Source organism: Oncorhynchus keta, chromosome 14 (assembly GCF_023373465.1).
Source record: "Oncorhynchus keta strain PuntledgeMale-10-30-2019 chromosome 14, Oket_V2, whole genome shotgun sequence".
Taxonomy (NCBI): domain Eukaryota; kingdom Metazoa; phylum Chordata; class Actinopteri; order Salmoniformes; family Salmonidae; genus Oncorhynchus; species Oncorhynchus keta.
Genome location: NC_068434.1, coordinates 22,958,448 through 22,974,989, shown reverse-complemented (window position 1 = coordinate 22,974,989; position 16,542 = coordinate 22,958,448). Strand labels below are relative to the sequence as shown.

Here is a 16,542-nt window from a genome sequence, read left to right as displayed (position 1 = left end):
TGTTTATCAATTTAAAACTGTACAATAAAATAAGGAAATTATCTTTATTTACATATTTCTTGGAACATTACCATGTTTACAAATGTAAAACAGTTTGAAAAAATTAATATTTTAACATTCAATTCCTTATATTTGTATTGACTAAAATAACTGTATGAATCTCACTTGCTGAACATCCTAAAAATAAGAGAATGATTTTAATATTTGTCCAAATTCTTAATCACCACATAGTGACCTTTGATATAACAGACACATTCTAACCTGAGCTGGGTTTGAAATAGTTTGATAATTTATTAGCCTGACTGCTTTTAGCTGGAGCCTTCTTCTCTCTGGCCAGGGGGCTTTTGCCCTGTTTTTTCAAAGAGGAGGAAATCTTAAGGACAGGTATCTGTTGTCTCCACTCAGTCAGTAGCTCTCTCTGAACCTCTGGAGGTAGTTCTGAGAACACCTTGGGGTCCACACTTCCTGGGAAACCACAGTCAGCCGACTGCCTCTGTGACACAAGGCCTGTAGAGGAGTTTCCCTCCTCCAAGAGGTCTGTGAGTGAATAGTGCAGGGAGGAGACTGTGTGTTCTTGTTGGTTGTTGGTTGTCGGTGCATTGTTGGGCTGTCTGTCAAAGCCCTTCACAGTTTCTCTTAGGTCTATGGGAGTGCTGTGAAATGAGTCATTAAGTTTGCATGCAGCAGGCTGAGAGGAAGAGCCAGGCTGTTCTGAATGGTTGTGGTGAAATGAGTGGGCTCTGTCTGCTGGATCAGATACTGTGGGTCTGACGGACTGAGTGCCATGGCTGTGGAGGCCATGGGTGGTCTCTGGGTAGGCAGCTGATAACAGTTCCTTCTTGATGTCCTCAGGCAGGAGTCTGAACACCTCAGGGTCAATGTTGGGGGGCAATGGATGAACATCTGTCATCCCAGGACTGTTGGTCATTTTATCATCTACTGTTCCACCTATGCAGCACTCACCCACCATAGGCCGCTGCTGGGAGGCCTCAGGGCTATGCATTGTTGACTGTGTGTAAGGCTTGATCTTAAGGTTGCTAGGTATGTCTGATATCCAGTGTGATGCATCCTGACCAGTCAACTCCTCTGTCTTACCTTCAACATCATATCCAGCCTGTCCACGGAGGTTACCAAGCACACTTTGAGACAGATCCTCCTAGAGGGGACGAAGAGAGAAAGGATGCACATTTTCAGAATTATAAAGATGACACATAAGGAGTACACATGGCAGGGTAAAGCCTGAGACAGAGATACTAGTTTACTTCTAATGGGTGACATCCACCGGTCTTCTTACCTGGCACCGAGAGGAGGCCTGTGTTTTCTCAGGAGATCTGTGTGTGAAGAAGGAGGCGATGGATCCCTTGCTGACAGCAGCACACTTGGCCTGCAGGTTACTGAAGCACACGTTGAGGAGGGTGAGGTGGAAGGCGGTGTTGGTGTCCACCATCTTGTGGAAGAGCTTCATGGCCATGGTGACCAGCTGGGCCAAGGCATCACAGTTGCCTGACAAATAACACAGCAGATTTAAGTGGTGTTAGTTGCTAAATGCACAGTAACTGATCTACCATTCAAGATCTGTGAAACCCATACTTAGAAATTAATGTACAGTTAAAATGTAAATACACAGTACAGTAGGTTCTAAACAATAGCTACTGTATATTTGCTAAAGCCCTTGGCAGTACATTGGCCGTTTCAATTCCTAATGGCTTGCAGACAAAATATACTCCATATGTGTGAGAGAATTATTTAACAGGTACCAGAGGTTATCTTTTGCCCAATGTGGTTGGGGATGGGACACTGCCTGCTCTCCCGGCTGAACCACTTGTTGGTTGCAGAGTAACGCCTGATGGTCAGTCGAAGGGTCAAAGGCTGCCTGCCATCTTTATGCATCCTAAAACCAAGACAGCTTAGTTAAACTTAAGAGCAGAAACACTACTTGGAAATTCAACCATTTCTGTACCTTGCAATTCAAACCTTACCTGTCTAAAATGCTACTCAACAAATCTTTAACCTTCTGCCAAACTTCATTGGTTGAGGACACTTTCTTGAAGGAGTCTTCATTGCTAAGAGACTTGGTATGTTATGAAGTCAGGGAGAAAAAAATACAGAAAGACATATCAATATGTGCACTGTAACAGTATTAGCTGAAAATGTATTATTGTATCGATCAGTTATCATCTCACACCTGTGGAGCACCAGTGGGGGTGACTGGAGTGTCATCAATGCCCAAAGCCAGGTTCTGGAGATGCTGAGCAGTGGAACCTCCAAACTCCCTCACCAGGTCAGCCAATGGGAAGAGCTGCAGGTCCTGCACACCAACCAATCCTAGGGCCTGAAGCCTCTTAGCAGTCTGGTGGCCTACTCCTGAAATGGGCCATAATGGGTAAAGAAAGGTAAAGCACTGAATGGCATGACAACAGCTACAGAGGTGATTACGACAAGGGCTACATGGATCAACAACAGGTTGGATAATCTACCACTATACTCTACTTCATGTAGTGACTTGGATAACTTGCTGAGTGTCAAATTAGGAATAAAGCGCAAATCTATACCTGGTACTTTACGTAAACTATTTAGACTGCCCATAATGTCTTTCACACTCTCTGGCAACAGTGTGGTTTGTTGATTTGGCTTGAAGGCACCCGCCACCAGTTTGGCCAGCAGCTTACTGGTAGCAATGCCCGCACAGCCAGTGAGGCCCAGCTTGCTGTGGATCTCTGCTCTCAGTTCAGCTGCGATATGTGAGCCTACCGCTAGTCTAGGGTGTACCATGACTTTGGCATCCGAGGCTGAGTAAACAAAACAAAAAGATACACAATTCACAGTTAAATTTCACATCATCTCAACCTGATCACTAGGATGTAGACATGGAATTTCTAATAACTAAAGGCTAAGGTTAAGAATCCAAACCCACAGTGGCTCTAAATGTAGGAAACTGAAAGTGCAATGCAAATGTTTATACATTTAGCTTCACAGGTTGTTTCACAAACCATATCTTGGTTTCATAAGTCCCCAGTCTGAATGCTGCTAGACCTTAAGCTACTCACTGTCAAGATTGTAAACGTGGCCTTCGTATGAATAGGGAGCAGACTCTGGGGTCTGTTCCATCCTCCTCTCCACCATCTCTGTGATGTCCATGAAGTTCTCATCAAACCCTAGCCGTTCTACTAATGGACAGAACGACGTCAGCAACTCTAAATGGAGGAAAGCACAGAGACAGGTGAGAGTTTTTCCATAACAAAAAACTGATAGTAAGGTAGAATTCATTAGAGCGTAACACTGGCTATAAAAATTATAAATCTGATGTTTGTGAGATCATCACAGTTCTAGCTGTTTGTGGTGGTTAACTCCTTTCAAGAGTTACTGAGTTGATTACCTGTGACTTTGTAAGATGTCTCTCTGTAGTGTGTCAGGTCCTCTCCCTTGACCAGCACGAGCTGAGGACACTTCTCTTTGGCATCCGTCACTAACATCAGCTTTGTCACACCAAGGTCCCTGGCCACGTAGTTGCAGGTGACGATTATGTACTTTTGCTGAATACCTACAAGGAGTCCAGAGGGAAGTTATGCAACCAGTGCTTCCGTTAACATGTTGAAAAACAATACAGTAAAAGCTTAGACAAAGAATAGGAGACAAAATAGAAATGGTATGTCAAATAAATCACCTAAAGGCACCTTCCGCAGTGCTGGGTTGCGGATCATTTCAACCTGGGCATAGAAACAGTCCAGGTCAAAATGCAGGATGACTCTCTGTACTGGTGGTGCAGGTACCTTACTTAAATATTTGCCCCCATGGATCACTGAAAGAGAGAAGGGCAGTTTGAAAGTGAGAACAATTACAGGTGAAAGAGCTACTACACCAGTGGTTCCCAACCAGGAGTCCTCGGCCTATCCACAGGGGATACTTGAGAAGACTCATGAGACCATAGACCTACTGGTAAAATGCACATGAGGGGGTACTTCAGGGGTACTCCTAGCCCTTGATCACGACTCCCAGTTCTATTACATTACACATAAGTCATTGGACGAATGAGTCTTCTGTATGGGGAAGTTTTGATAAGAGCCCAGATGCCATGTCTGAGCATTAACACGCACTGATTGCGGTACAGTTTTGGAAGCATAAGAACCTCATCTTTCATATCAGGGAGAAAAAACAAAAGGTTAAATTGATACACATCTTTAGAGGCGCTGGCGGACTTACCATTTGGCAGAAGAGGCAATTGCCTCAGGCCTCACATCATCAAGGGGCCTCATGAGTTGAGCATAAAAATATATATAATAATAACACTCCACTTGAGGCATAACAAAAATGTATAAATAAAGAAATACAAAAATGGTATATACTATAGGGGTCCTTATTTATATACCTACAAGGGTCCTAAAATAAAATAGCTAAAATATCCTTGCTATGACCATCTTAAAACAATTCCATATGTTAGCTTAGTAGTGGTCATCTCGCTTTGCCATACCTCCAATAATATCGCATCGCTGTCACACCTCCTTTGGAGGTCTGGATCATTTTTTCTTGGAAAAACAGTTTGAATGGTTTGCTGGCTCCCAGCGGCAAGATTTTTGATAGGACTTTACGGTTCAAGAACCCTCTCCCCCCATGCCCATTGGTGCTACGTGTAATGTTCGCCACGGTTTTCAGAAAGGGAAGGTTACATTTTGCAGAGTTTTTCTGTATGTATGCAGAAAATGGATGAAAGCCTGGAAGAAAAACATAATTCTGTTTTGTTAGAATTTGTCAAATGTATTTTTACTTTATTTAGCCAGGTAGGCAAGTTGAGAACAAGTTCTCATTTACAACTGCAACCTGGCCAATAATAAAGCAAAGCAGTTAGACACAAACAACCTCACAGAGTTACACATGGAATAAACAAACATACAGTCATTAATACAGTTGAAGAAAATCTATATACAGTCTGTGCAAATGAGGTAAGGAAAGGCGGTAAGGCAATTTTAATTTTGAATTTTACCTTTATTTAACTAGGCAAGTCAGTTAAGAACAAATTCTTATTTTCAATGACTGCCTAGCAACTGTGGGTTAACTGCCTGTTCAGGGGCAGAACGACAGATTTGTACCTTGTCAGCTCAGGGATTTGAACTTGCAACCTTCCGGTTACTAGTCCAACGCTCTAACCATTAGGCTAAGTAATTAGGCTTGTTAGACCATGGTGGAGAAGTAATTACAACATACCAATTAGACACTAGAGTGATGTGCTCTATACATAAAATTGCATACATCAACATATTTTGATGGGATTTTAAAATCAGCGATTTCCTGGCCATCCTCACCAAAGAATCATCAGGCACTGTTGCACCTACAACATTCATCTAGTGAGCACCATTGGAGCTCCATCCAAGCAAGGCATTTGACTGGTTTGATGTGTACCGAGGCGTCACCGTATTACACCGGGTCTCCACCCCTATTTAGCCATTTTTCAACAATGAACTTCCCCAGGCTTGCCCGTATTAGGGAACCCTGGTTCTCGACCAGGTTAGTTTAATAGAAACCCATCCTCGGGCCCTTAGACTCTATGGGGATACAATACGCACTTCTTTAGAAGAAAGACAGGTGATGATGATAATACTGACATCATCACTGAGGCAAAGGACATTCATTTTTTAATTTTATTTAACTAGGCAAGTCAGTTAAGAAAAACGTGTGTGTAGCCCATGTATCTGATGCTGTCTGGCCAAAAAGAATATGGCATAAAATACCTTTTTTTTTGGCCAGACCGCATCAGATACATTTAGTAAGACAGAGGGGCACTGTTTCCCTTGCTTGGATGCCTTCTCCGGTAAGATAGTTTCAACCACTCGCATGAGTGAAGGAGAGTTGGCAGGTGCACAGTGCACTGTTCGCATCCTGGAATCATTTTGGATGAACGTACAAAGGTAAACTACTTTGTGAAGTGATTTGTTTGACAATCAGATGAAAACATCCTAACTGGTTGTGTTCATGGCACATTTAAAAGGTAATATATTTATACTATAAGACCCATTCAAATAAAAACATTTCAAGGGGAGGGGGGTCTGGAGGGGCTAAACATGTGTTTATGGAAGACAGACAGAAGACAAAGGGACCACCTGTGCTAATTCGCCACCTCGCATGTTCTGAAAACCTGTGTGTAACGGAAGAAGGCCTCCGGAAACGTGCTGTCACTGAACAATACTTTTGGCTGCAACTGGTTAAAACAGTGACAGTAGGTGTGAAATTATTTTTGATGTGATATGAAAGTAAAGGGCTTTATATTTCTAGAACCACTGGACTAGGGTATTCTAGCCAGATCAACATTCAGTTGGTTGTACAGTAAGGAAAAAGGTTGGGAACCACTGGACTAGGGTATTCTAGCCAGATCAACATTCAGTTGGTTGTACACAGTAAGGAAAAAGGTTGGGAACCACTGGACTAGGGTAGTCTGGGCAGAGCAACATTCAGTTGGTTGTACAGTAAGGAAAAAGGTTGGGAACCACTGGACTAGGGTAGTCTGGGCAGAGCAACAGTCAGTTGGTTGTACAGTAAGGAAAAAGGTTGGGAACCACTGGACTAGGGTAGTCTGGGCAGAGCAACATTCAGTTGGTTGTACAGTAAGGAAAAAGGTTGGGAACCACTGGACTAGGGTAGTCTGGGCAGAGCAACATTCAGTTGGTTGTACAGTAAGGAAAAAGGTTGGGAACCACTGGACTCAGGTAGTCTAGCCAGATCAACATTCAGTTGGTTGTACAGTAAGGAAAAAGGTTGGGAACCACTGGACTGGGGTAGTCTGGGCAGAGCAACATTCAGTTGGTTGTACAGTAAGGAAAAAGGTTTGGGACCACTGGACTAGGGTACTCTAGCCAGATCAACATTCAGTTGGTTGTACAGTAAGGGAAAAGGTTGGGAACCACTGGACTAGGGTACTCTAGCCAGATCAACATTCAGTTGGTTGTACAGTAAGGGAAAAGGTTGGGAACCACTGGACTAGGGTAGTCTGGGCAGAGCAACATTCAGTTGGTTGTACAGTAAGGAAAAAGGTTGGGAACCACTGGACTAGGGTAGTCGGGGTAGAGCAACATTCAGTTGGTTGTACAGTAAGGAAAAAGGTTGGGAACCACTGGACTAGGGTAGTCTGGGCAGAGCAACATTCAGTTGGTTGTACAGTAAGGAAAAAGGTTGGGAACCACTGGACTAGGGTAGTCGGGGTAGAGCAACATTCAGTTGGTTGTACAGTAAGGAAAAAGGTTGGGAACCACTGGACTAGGGTACTCTAGCCAGATCAACATTCAGTTGGTTGTACAGTAAGGAAAAAGGTTGGGAACCACTTGACTTGGGTAGTCTGGGCAGAGCAACATTCAGTTGGTGGTACAGTAGCTCTCAAACTCTAGGCGACATTCTGCCTTCTCCCTATGGTTCTCAGCCATTAGCTTCACCCACGACTGCCTCATGTGAATTAAAAATATTGACGTTGTGTTTTAACGTTTAGAAACGTAAATAATTTCTTGCAATATGGCTTTCGAAGCATATGGCCCTTATCTTTCATCAGCGAGAAAAAAAATGATTCACACATAAAACATACACTTACTGTAGCGGTTTTGCACAGATCCATATAGCTATGGGTGCCCCCATACGAGGAAACTACACTTCCCGAGTTACACTTACACACAGGTGTTCAGAGCATGCTAGATAGTTAATTGCTAGATAGCCTCGTCTTCCGTAAACAAGCGCTGTAACATGGATATATTGCCGGGTGGGAACACTAACAAGGTGTATATCAATTTAACCTTTTGTTTTTTGAAAATTATTTCTCGCTGATATGAAATAAGGTCCGTTATGCTTCCAAAACCGTAGTGCAAGCGATGCATGTTAATGTTCAAACCGAGAATCAGGGCTCTTAACAAAACTTTCCCCTTCGGGAACGCCTTCGTCCAATGACTCTTGTGTAACATTAATGCAATGGAACAGAGTCATGACCACAGAGTGTTACAGTAACCGAAAGGGGTAGGCAAACACGGTTTACACACAGAGTATAGCATAACACACTTATTATTCACTACACTTAAACATGCAATGTAAGCAAAGCAATTGGCTTCCGTCATTTGGTGTAACTTGTGTTGTTTTCTTACCAACGTGGGGGGGTTGAACAAAGTCCGAGCAAATGCTGTTCCAGTCAGTTTCATCCTCATCAATGTCCTCAACACCCACGTCCATTTCTAAACAACAAGAACATTCTGATGTACTCAAACATCTAATATGAATATGTTTGAGTGTTGTTTCGATTTTTCACGCAACACACAAACGTCTCTTGGATGTCTTCTTCTGATTCTGGGTGCGTTGGCTTGAGCAGCAACAAGCGCATTTGCACCACCTACAGTTCTGAAGTACTTCCAGAGTAGAAAACAGGCATAGCCACTTGGTGGCACCAGCCACTAGGCATATTTGTATTTTAGGCCTCGGGAAAGCTTTATCAATTACAGGTGGATTCCCTGTCAATTAATTTCAAATGTTCTAGCTTGACTCTTTTTACCAAAGCGAACTTATTTCACATGATCATCATCATCATTAATTTAAATGATTGCGCATGGCAGTCCACTATAATTTTTTTGACAGAATGTCCCGCGCCACGACTGATGCTATAAAACTCACGTAGCACTGACGTCATGACAGGTGTATAGTGTTGTGAGTGGACAATTGATGGAAAGCGCCCACGCGTGAATAAATGTTATTAAATATAGCCGGAGTACAGATAAATTATAAGTAGTCGATGTTGTCTTCCATTGGGTTCTTCGCTGAAATAGACTGTCCATTTTTCAGACGTGACCACTGTAAGCGGCCCCACTGTCTGTACAAGCATGACAAAGACGAGCGAGGAATGTTTGACAACACCCTGTATGGGTCACCGGTAACAGCAGCAGGTCAGTCTGGTTTTATTGTAATTAATTTAATACAAATTCCCCGAAGTATTTTTTTTCTTCAGCTTGCTTTTAGTTTTGCCATAGTTTTCCAAAAAGGCATACTTGTTAATTGCCACATTACATCCTCAAGTGGAAATGGGCAGTAGCCCATCAATTTGAAACCGGATTACTTCTTTTCAAGTCTGCCTATAACCTAATTGCAGTGCATCAACCTGCCCTGACCATGTTGTAAGGAATTATGCAAGGTGGCTGCATTTAAAAAATAAAATAAAATTCACTTTGGAAAAATAGTATGGCATGTGTGTAGTAATTTTATGTCGTTTGATCTTCTTAATGACATCAGTTTTCTATTTACTTTTTCTCCATGAACAGGTGTTTGGAAAACTCATTCCACTTCCATTAATGGAGTCCCACAGGTCAATGAAGCCAAAGACCCTTGCCTTTTGGAGTTGGAGAGGATCAACAAAGAAATTGAGACTGTTAAGAATGAGGTTGAGAAGGAGCAAAGGAGATTATCTCGTTACCAAACTGTGCAGGTGGACAGTGAAAGAACAGGGTCCAAGAAAGTCTTGATTGCCAAATCTGATACACCAGGTAAAGATCTGAATGGAAATAGTGTAAAGTCTAAACACAGGCAGTCAACTCCAGGCTATTCTCCTGCCCGGAGGAAGTATGTGGTTGACAACTCCAAACCCAGGACTGATTTGGAATACGACCCCTTGTCCAACTTCTCAGCTTCTTTGCGATCTAGTGGTTATTCTGAGTACAAACCAGGTAATGAGCAGAAAGTGAGAAGTGGGCAAGGTGTGAAGAGGACTAGAGAGAATGTTTGTAAGGAGGACCAAACTAAGCCACCTTCTCAAGAGTTCACTGCCTCACCAGCTAGTAGTAACAAGCTAGTTGATGAGTCTGAAGAAGAAGAAGAAGGGGTCCTCATCATTGATATTCCACCTCTGGAGAGCGATAGAAAGAAGTGTCGGGCTCAGAAGCCCTGTAAGATCAACACAAACCAATCACAGGAAATCGAAGAGGATGTCCACCCTGTTTTTGTTCCTACTGTGGCTCATGCTCCACTTAGTATTCCACTTCCTGTGTCCACTCCTTGTCCTGAAGTAGTCGAAGTCCTATCCCCACCTGCAGTGTCTGAGATTGTGAAAGATGATAACCTCAACACTTATGGCCTATCTAGTGTTTCCGCTAGTCGGGGAAATGATGGTGAACCCAGTGCTGAGAGTGTATTCGATGACTTGTCCAAATGCTTGGAAAACCTGAGAAGTGAAAGTGAGAGAATAGTTTGTTACCAAGAGGCTGAAGTCACTGTGGAAAGCAAAATGAGTCTATCATCCTTACAGACACGCCACCATAATGAACCAGTTAAGACTGATGTCAACTTACTGATGACAGAACCTGGATTGCTTGAACGTGAGCTTGCCCACAACTGTGTTGAGAACAGTAACCATCTTCAACCCAATGAAGTCTCATATGGACATATATCTTCACTACCTCATAATGTTTTAGTCCCTCCCTCTGTCTCCTCCCCCCATAAACTCCCCATTGAGACCCAGAGAAGTGAGCAGCCAGTAGCACAGAGCTCTGCTCAGAGTTACTGGTCACCTGTACAAAGTGTATCATCAGTGCCATGTCTGCAGAAAATACCCAGCCAAACGCCAGGGCTTGATTTCTCCCTTCCTAGTCCAGTTCCGGGAGCAAACTTTGTAGAGCAAGCGGCAACTACTGTGGGTTTCACCCAATGCCAGCTGTTATATGGGCCAACTGCGTCAGGGACTAATGGAGTGGAATTACAATCTGCACCTTTAGAGCAGCCTACTGTGGAAGCAATGAATGAACACATTGTTATTGATTCAAATTCTGAGGAGCTCGAGTATTCAGAGTTATCTGATAGTGACACAATGGAGGAATGCTATCGTATCTTCATGGAGGAAGCCAACAAGGGTGAAGAGGGTTCGACAGACCAGGCTTGTACACCTGTAAGTGCATGCAAATAGACATTGGGTGGGCTAATTGTACAGTTCACTGGAGATGGGGAGATAGGAAAATGTTGTCATTGTGTGTTTTAGGTAGGAGCTGTGGATGTGGAGACACCAGGGTTAGCAGTGAAACCCAAACCGTTGCCAGGACCCAGGAAGAGGGTGGCCCATGTGTCCAGATATACTGAGGTACTCTATTGAAGGCTACATACAACTCAAGCATATGAATGACTTTATTAACTGTGATTCATGAAATTTTACTTATTGTAATTGACTGCCTTCCTGTCCTTCAGCCACCGGTGGGCAAAAGCAAAGCCCAGGTGATCGTTCCTTTCCGTGGAGGAGCCCCCCAGTTGTCCAACCCTTCTAAGATCCAGCAGCTGCAGCAGAGGGCCTCTGTTTTGTCCGCTGCTCTGAAAGGAGGCCAGGCGTTCATCTCCAACTCGCAGAGGAAAATGGTGATGCTCCCTTCTCCTGCTCATCAGGCCAGTCATCAGGCCAGTCATCAGGCCACCCACCATCCAGTTCAATACCTCATTCACCAGCCAACTCACCAAACTACTATGCAAAACTGTAAGAGTCCATAACTTTAACATGTAAATTATACTTTTGTTTGTGTGAGGAATGTACCAACCACTGCAATCTGACATTGTAAATGATAAAGTACAACAGGGTGATGTTGAGGTGAAAATGCACTCCTCCAGTCAGTTGGCATGTATATCCTATTGTACATATTTTTTGTCTTAGGTATCAGAAGATTTCATCTATATTATATGCATCTTATTTCCATCTGTACATGATACTAAGTTATTGGTTATATATTTTCCCTGCAAGCCTGTGTGAACGTCATACCTGTGGGAACAGCCATCCAGGTGGGCAACAACCTGCACTTCATCCTCCCAGAGGGAAGCTACACTCTGCCCATCACTCCAGCTAATTCTCCAGTCACCCCGGTCCATACCCCGGTCCATACCCCGGTCCATACCCCAGTCCATACTCCAGTTACACCTGTTCCTGTACAACCTCAGCCTACTGCCTATATCCCTGCTAAGGTGAGTACCAACATAATGTAGAGGTGGAATGAAATGGCTTTAGTGGGTTTCTTTGTATTGACACAGTAGCACATTACTGAGCAGATTATTTTCATTAGCGCTTGCATTCATATCTTTTCTAAAAAACTGTGCATGGCAAGGTCATTTTTGTTTTGTTTCTCAAGTAAAAAAATCATTACTTTGCTTTTGTCCTCCCAGCCCATTCCTACCAAACGTAAAGCCAAGATGCGTCCTGAGGTCAGCGCCAAAGTCCCACATGACGTACGGCAGCGCTATGTAAACCTGTTTGTAGAGGAATTCCTCAAAACGTCCGTCACTGTACAAGATGCTTTTGAAAAGGTTTGACCCAGGGCAGTCAACATTTCTATTAGCCATGATTATATTAAATGGGAATTGTCATACATGTTGTTGCCATGACCTATTTTATGTTGGAAGCTGTGACAGTGTGATTTATACTTTAGGCTCTTGCTGAGGAGAAGACTGTGTATGATCGCAGCATCAACAAACTCAAGTATCTGAGTGTTGCAGTGAATGCACTGAAGAGGCTGAAGAACCAGAGTTCCGTCTCTGTCAAAGGTGGGAATCTACAGCAACTGAGTGAATGTATTCTAAATTGCTTTTTGATTACTTGCAATAGTATTATATTGTTAAATATGTTGTGGTGGGACAGATGTAAACAAAGGACATTTGGTGCTTCGCAACTCAAGTTGAATTGTTTCTTGTCTGTTCTTTTGCAGCTGGAAATGAAACTAATGTCCAGTTGTCCAAAGGAAATATTCCACTCAATGAAAAAGCACTTTGGGGAAATGGTATCATGCATTCCTCAATACACATTTTCATTAAAGGATAACATTTTATTCTAAGTTATGCCATGTTTCATATCAAAATCCTGATTGCCTTTCTGACACTTCCATGACTCATTTAGCTTTCCTATTCATTTTCTGCTGAAGGAGATGTTGCATTGTATGACAGTTTGAAGGAGCACATTCTGTCAGAGGAGATATTGACGGAGAATAACTATCCTCTTCAGCACCCAGAGAAATCTGGCAGTGCCATATTGTACCGTGAAGACTATAAAAAGGGAATCACTGATCGTGAGTACAGTATGACGCACTGCATTGTTCAGGTCTATATTGCTGAGTAATGACCAAATGTAAAAATGTACTGAGTAATGACCAAATGTAAAAATGTACCTCTTGGAATGTGACATTTGGTCATCAGCATGTATTGCCTGTAGCAAGCATGTAAAATACATCAATAGGCCAGGGGTATTCAAATCCAACCCTGGAGGTACTGAGCGTACTGTTTCTCTGTTGCTGATAATTAATTGCACACACCTGGTGTCCCAGTTCTGAATTAGTCCCTGATTAGAGGGGAACAATGAAAGAAAGCATTGGAACTGGCTTCAACGGTTCATATTTTAAATTTAGGCCTGAGGTATGAGTAATTTCCCTAGGACTGGTCTACCTTGGGTATTGTAGTCAACATGGACCTGTTCTTCATGTTCTTTTCATCATTCCCCATTCCAGAAGAGGGCATACTCCAGCTTTATAATATCTTTGCTTTCAGGGCTCTGTTTAACTCCTGAATTGGCAAATTGTGTTTTTGTTTGTTTCTGGGGGAAAAGCTTTGAAGAGGATTTGCTGTCGTTGTGGGGCCACTTACTCTGTGAACCAAGTGGGAAAGCACACTCGCAAGGAGGAGTGCAACTACCACTATGGGAAAGGAGTTGAGAAGAAGGGTGAGAGGACGTTATGGTATGTTCTAAATGTATGAATACAGATATTTAATAACTTGCTATTGCTGTACAGTTCCAGGTGGAGTGGAAACGCGCTACAGCTGCTGTGAAGGTGTGGCTGGGTGTCCTGGATGCCAAGTCTTCAAGGTAAGAAGATGACTGGTGCATTACACTTATTTTCCTGAAGACCCTTCAAAGATGTCAGGGAACATTTTGTATTGCTCACATATGTCTCCCCCCTCAGCTGCATGTCCATGATGCAGTTAGCCTGGATGGCTTTGTCAGTACCCTTCCAAGGCCTGACTCTGACAAGGGATGCCCGGGTGTGTTCTCAGTCGACTGTGAAATGGTGAGATTCAACAGTCACGTTAGGGAATTCATAGGCAACATTTTGCATGACATGCCAATTAAGGTTGGGTCAGTGTGTTTTGAATATCAATGTCCACACTACCACCCCTAGTGATCTGGTGAAGTTTATTGTATGACTAATACATTTATTTTTCTTCAGTGCTATACCACTCAAGGTCTGGAGCTGGCCAGAGTGACTGTTGTCAACTCCAGTTTGCAGGTCATCTATGACACCTTTGTGAAACCTGATAATGACGTCATTGACTACAACACCAGGTAAGGCCACATAACACTTCATAATTAATATTGAATGTTGACAGACTGCTTTTATTTAATCCAGTATTTTTGACAAGGATGGCATGGAAGTCATTATTGCTCTCTTTTCCTCAGGTTTTCAGGCATCAATGAAGCTGATGTGAAAGGAACAAGCTCGTCCATCCGAGACGTTCAGGAGACTCTACTGAGCTTTGTCAGTGCTGAGACTATACTGATCGGCTACGGCTTGGAATCTGACCTCTGTGCACTGAAGGTGAGTTGTGTTGCATTATTTAACTATTTATTAGTGAATGGACACTGATATGGAAAGTCAATATCAGTCTTTTTTTTTCGATACATCAAATAAACATTACTACGATCCTCTTAGAGCATGCTTTTTTAGTCCTGACTTGGCCTAATCTGTGTCTGGGAAACTGGCCCATAAAGTTTGTCACCTTGCCTGTCTCAGATGCTCCATGGCACCGTGGTGGACACCTCTGTGTCGTTCCCCCACCGCCTGGGCCTGCCTCATAAGATGACCCTCCACAACCTGACAGCAGACTACCTCAGGAGGATCATCCAGGAGAGTGGTGGGTCAAACACAAACAAGTCTGGCAGTGGGGAGGATGTCCATCTACTGTGTGTCATTAAAGTTTTTTTTATACTGTCAAACTGATCATGGTGAAATCAGGGAGACATGTTGCATGAATGTTCTTAATGAAAAATATTTCACAATCCCAATTCTGTCCATTCACTACATTTAAAAAAAAATGTTCTTAGAACACTAATAAAAAGAAATGTTACAAGGTGAGAAGGGAAATCCGAGAGAATATTTTGTGTTGCGTAGGAGGCTACAGTCCTAAAACATGTATCCACTAATGTGATAATCATTCCTGATCCAAGACTTTCTGATACATGTAAGATCTATCCAGGCCTACATTAGTCTTGCAGTAACAGTGTGTATGGCATTGTTCCTGTCTCTTCCAGTGGGTGGCCATGACTCAGCAGAAGATGCTGCTGCCTGTATGGAGCTCATGCTGTGGAAGGTCAAAGAAGATGGCAAAACTAAACGATGGTGATCTGAATAAAACTGGCATCGCCCACCTTCATTATTCATGAAATCACAGAGATGTATGTTAAAATGTCACTTATTTGTATAAAGGGGAAGTGTTGTTGGCTCATTTCTTCAAATGGTCTGGGTAGGCTTGGAGTGGGAAATTATATTTGTTATGTACATTAGTTTTTTGATGGAATTCATTTTTGTTTAATCTTTGTTCAATATTATGCTTCTCAATCTCTTATGCCAATGTAATTATTATTTGGGGATGCACTCAACACTGGGAAAGAATAATATATATATTGAAAGTAAAAGCACAGTAAAGAAATCTGTTGTGGGGTATTATTGTTATTATGATCATGGTTGATGGAAATTGCAGCATTATGCTTTCATAGCTGTGTGTGACACCTGAGGAGATTAGTCAAGTCCAACATCCAATAAACTCAATGTGAGCAAGAAACAGGCCCCTCCCCAGTCTATCTACAGTCCTCAACACTTTCAGATGTTATGTGATGATACATAAAACCTCGGTGTCACTGAGGATAAACTATTTCAATAATTATTTAACACCATTCTTTTGAAAGAACTGGTCCAACTTGTGTAAAGCCTTTCATTTCCTCTACAACCAGGCAATGAACGCAAACGTTAACTAAAATAAATGGAACGTACAATATGAGACAAAACATTCTGATTCTGTTTGGTGGCTATCACTTCTCCCTGATGAGGAAGAAAGTCAAGTAACAGTATTGAAATAATATTGCCTGGTGATGAACCCATAACAAATTGAATGAACAGAACGGGCAAGGATCCTCTAACCCTGGCAATTTGACTGATAAACTCATGGGTACACTCAATTGCTGACTTGTATTGTGATGCAATAATTTCCATGGTAATATAGAATGTTCATTCAAATCATGCTAACTGATGTGGCTCATGCAATGGAATGTATTTTTTGTAATGTCAGTTGAGTTGATTTAACAAATCACAACACATTTGGTGTTTTTACTTACTGCTTTTATTTCCTGCTCTTACGTGTACACTCAAAGGCTTCCAGTCCACCCTTTATGCCATAAATGACGTGAATAGAGATGTCCATTCTATTCATTGTATTTATATGGCTGAAGCCGTCAAGGCTGAAGCCTTGCTTTTAAACTTGGTTCCATAACAGCAACTCCTGATGCAGAAGAAGCCTGTTTTGATGAAGAAG

At 42.5% G+C, this 16,542-nt stretch overlaps 2 protein-coding genes across 4 annotated transcripts; one reads left to right on the top strand and one right to left on the bottom strand.

Annotated features, from left to right (window-relative positions):
- Positions 1-30: 30 nt before the first annotated feature.
- Positions 31-8,544, bottom strand: poli (polymerase (DNA directed) iota). Of its 3 annotated transcripts, none has more exons than XM_035785108.2 (10): positions 8,109-8,544; positions 3,665-3,799; positions 3,377-3,541; positions 3,048-3,194; positions 2,553-2,789; positions 2,186-2,364; positions 1,980-2,071; positions 1,758-1,891; positions 1,295-1,503; positions 31-1,156 (listed from the first exon to the last, which is right to left on the bottom strand). In XM_035785108.2, the coding sequence occupies exons 1-10, from the start codon at positions 8,191-8,193 to the stop codon at positions 257-259; spliced, it is 2,283 nt and encodes a 760-aa protein (XP_035641001.1). In that variant the 5' UTR covers positions 8,194-8,544; the 3' UTR covers positions 31-256. The 3 variants fall into 3 exon arrangements, with proteins under 3 accessions (XP_035641001.1, XP_035641002.1, XP_035641003.1); XM_035785109.2 differs by having other exon boundaries at positions 2,670-2,789; XM_035785110.2 differs by lacking the exon at positions 8,109-8,544 and adding an exon at positions 4,469-4,662.
- Positions 8,545-8,634: 90 nt separating this feature from the next.
- Positions 8,635-16,368, top strand: zgc:152968 (uncharacterized protein LOC564848 homolog). The gene is made up of 16 exons (XM_035785107.2): positions 8,635-8,897; positions 9,270-10,885; positions 10,976-11,074; positions 11,179-11,458; positions 11,720-11,937; positions 12,136-12,276; positions 12,399-12,513; positions 12,675-12,746; positions 12,888-13,031; positions 13,565-13,678; positions 13,749-13,822; positions 13,920-14,024; positions 14,184-14,299; positions 14,414-14,552; positions 14,748-14,868; positions 15,266-16,368. The coding sequence occupies exons 1-16, from the start codon at positions 8,747-8,749 to the stop codon at positions 15,355-15,357; spliced, it is 3,597 nt and encodes a 1,198-aa protein (XP_035641000.1). The 5' UTR covers positions 8,635-8,746; the 3' UTR covers positions 15,358-16,368.
- The last annotated feature ends 174 nt before the right edge of the window (positions 16,369-16,542 follow it).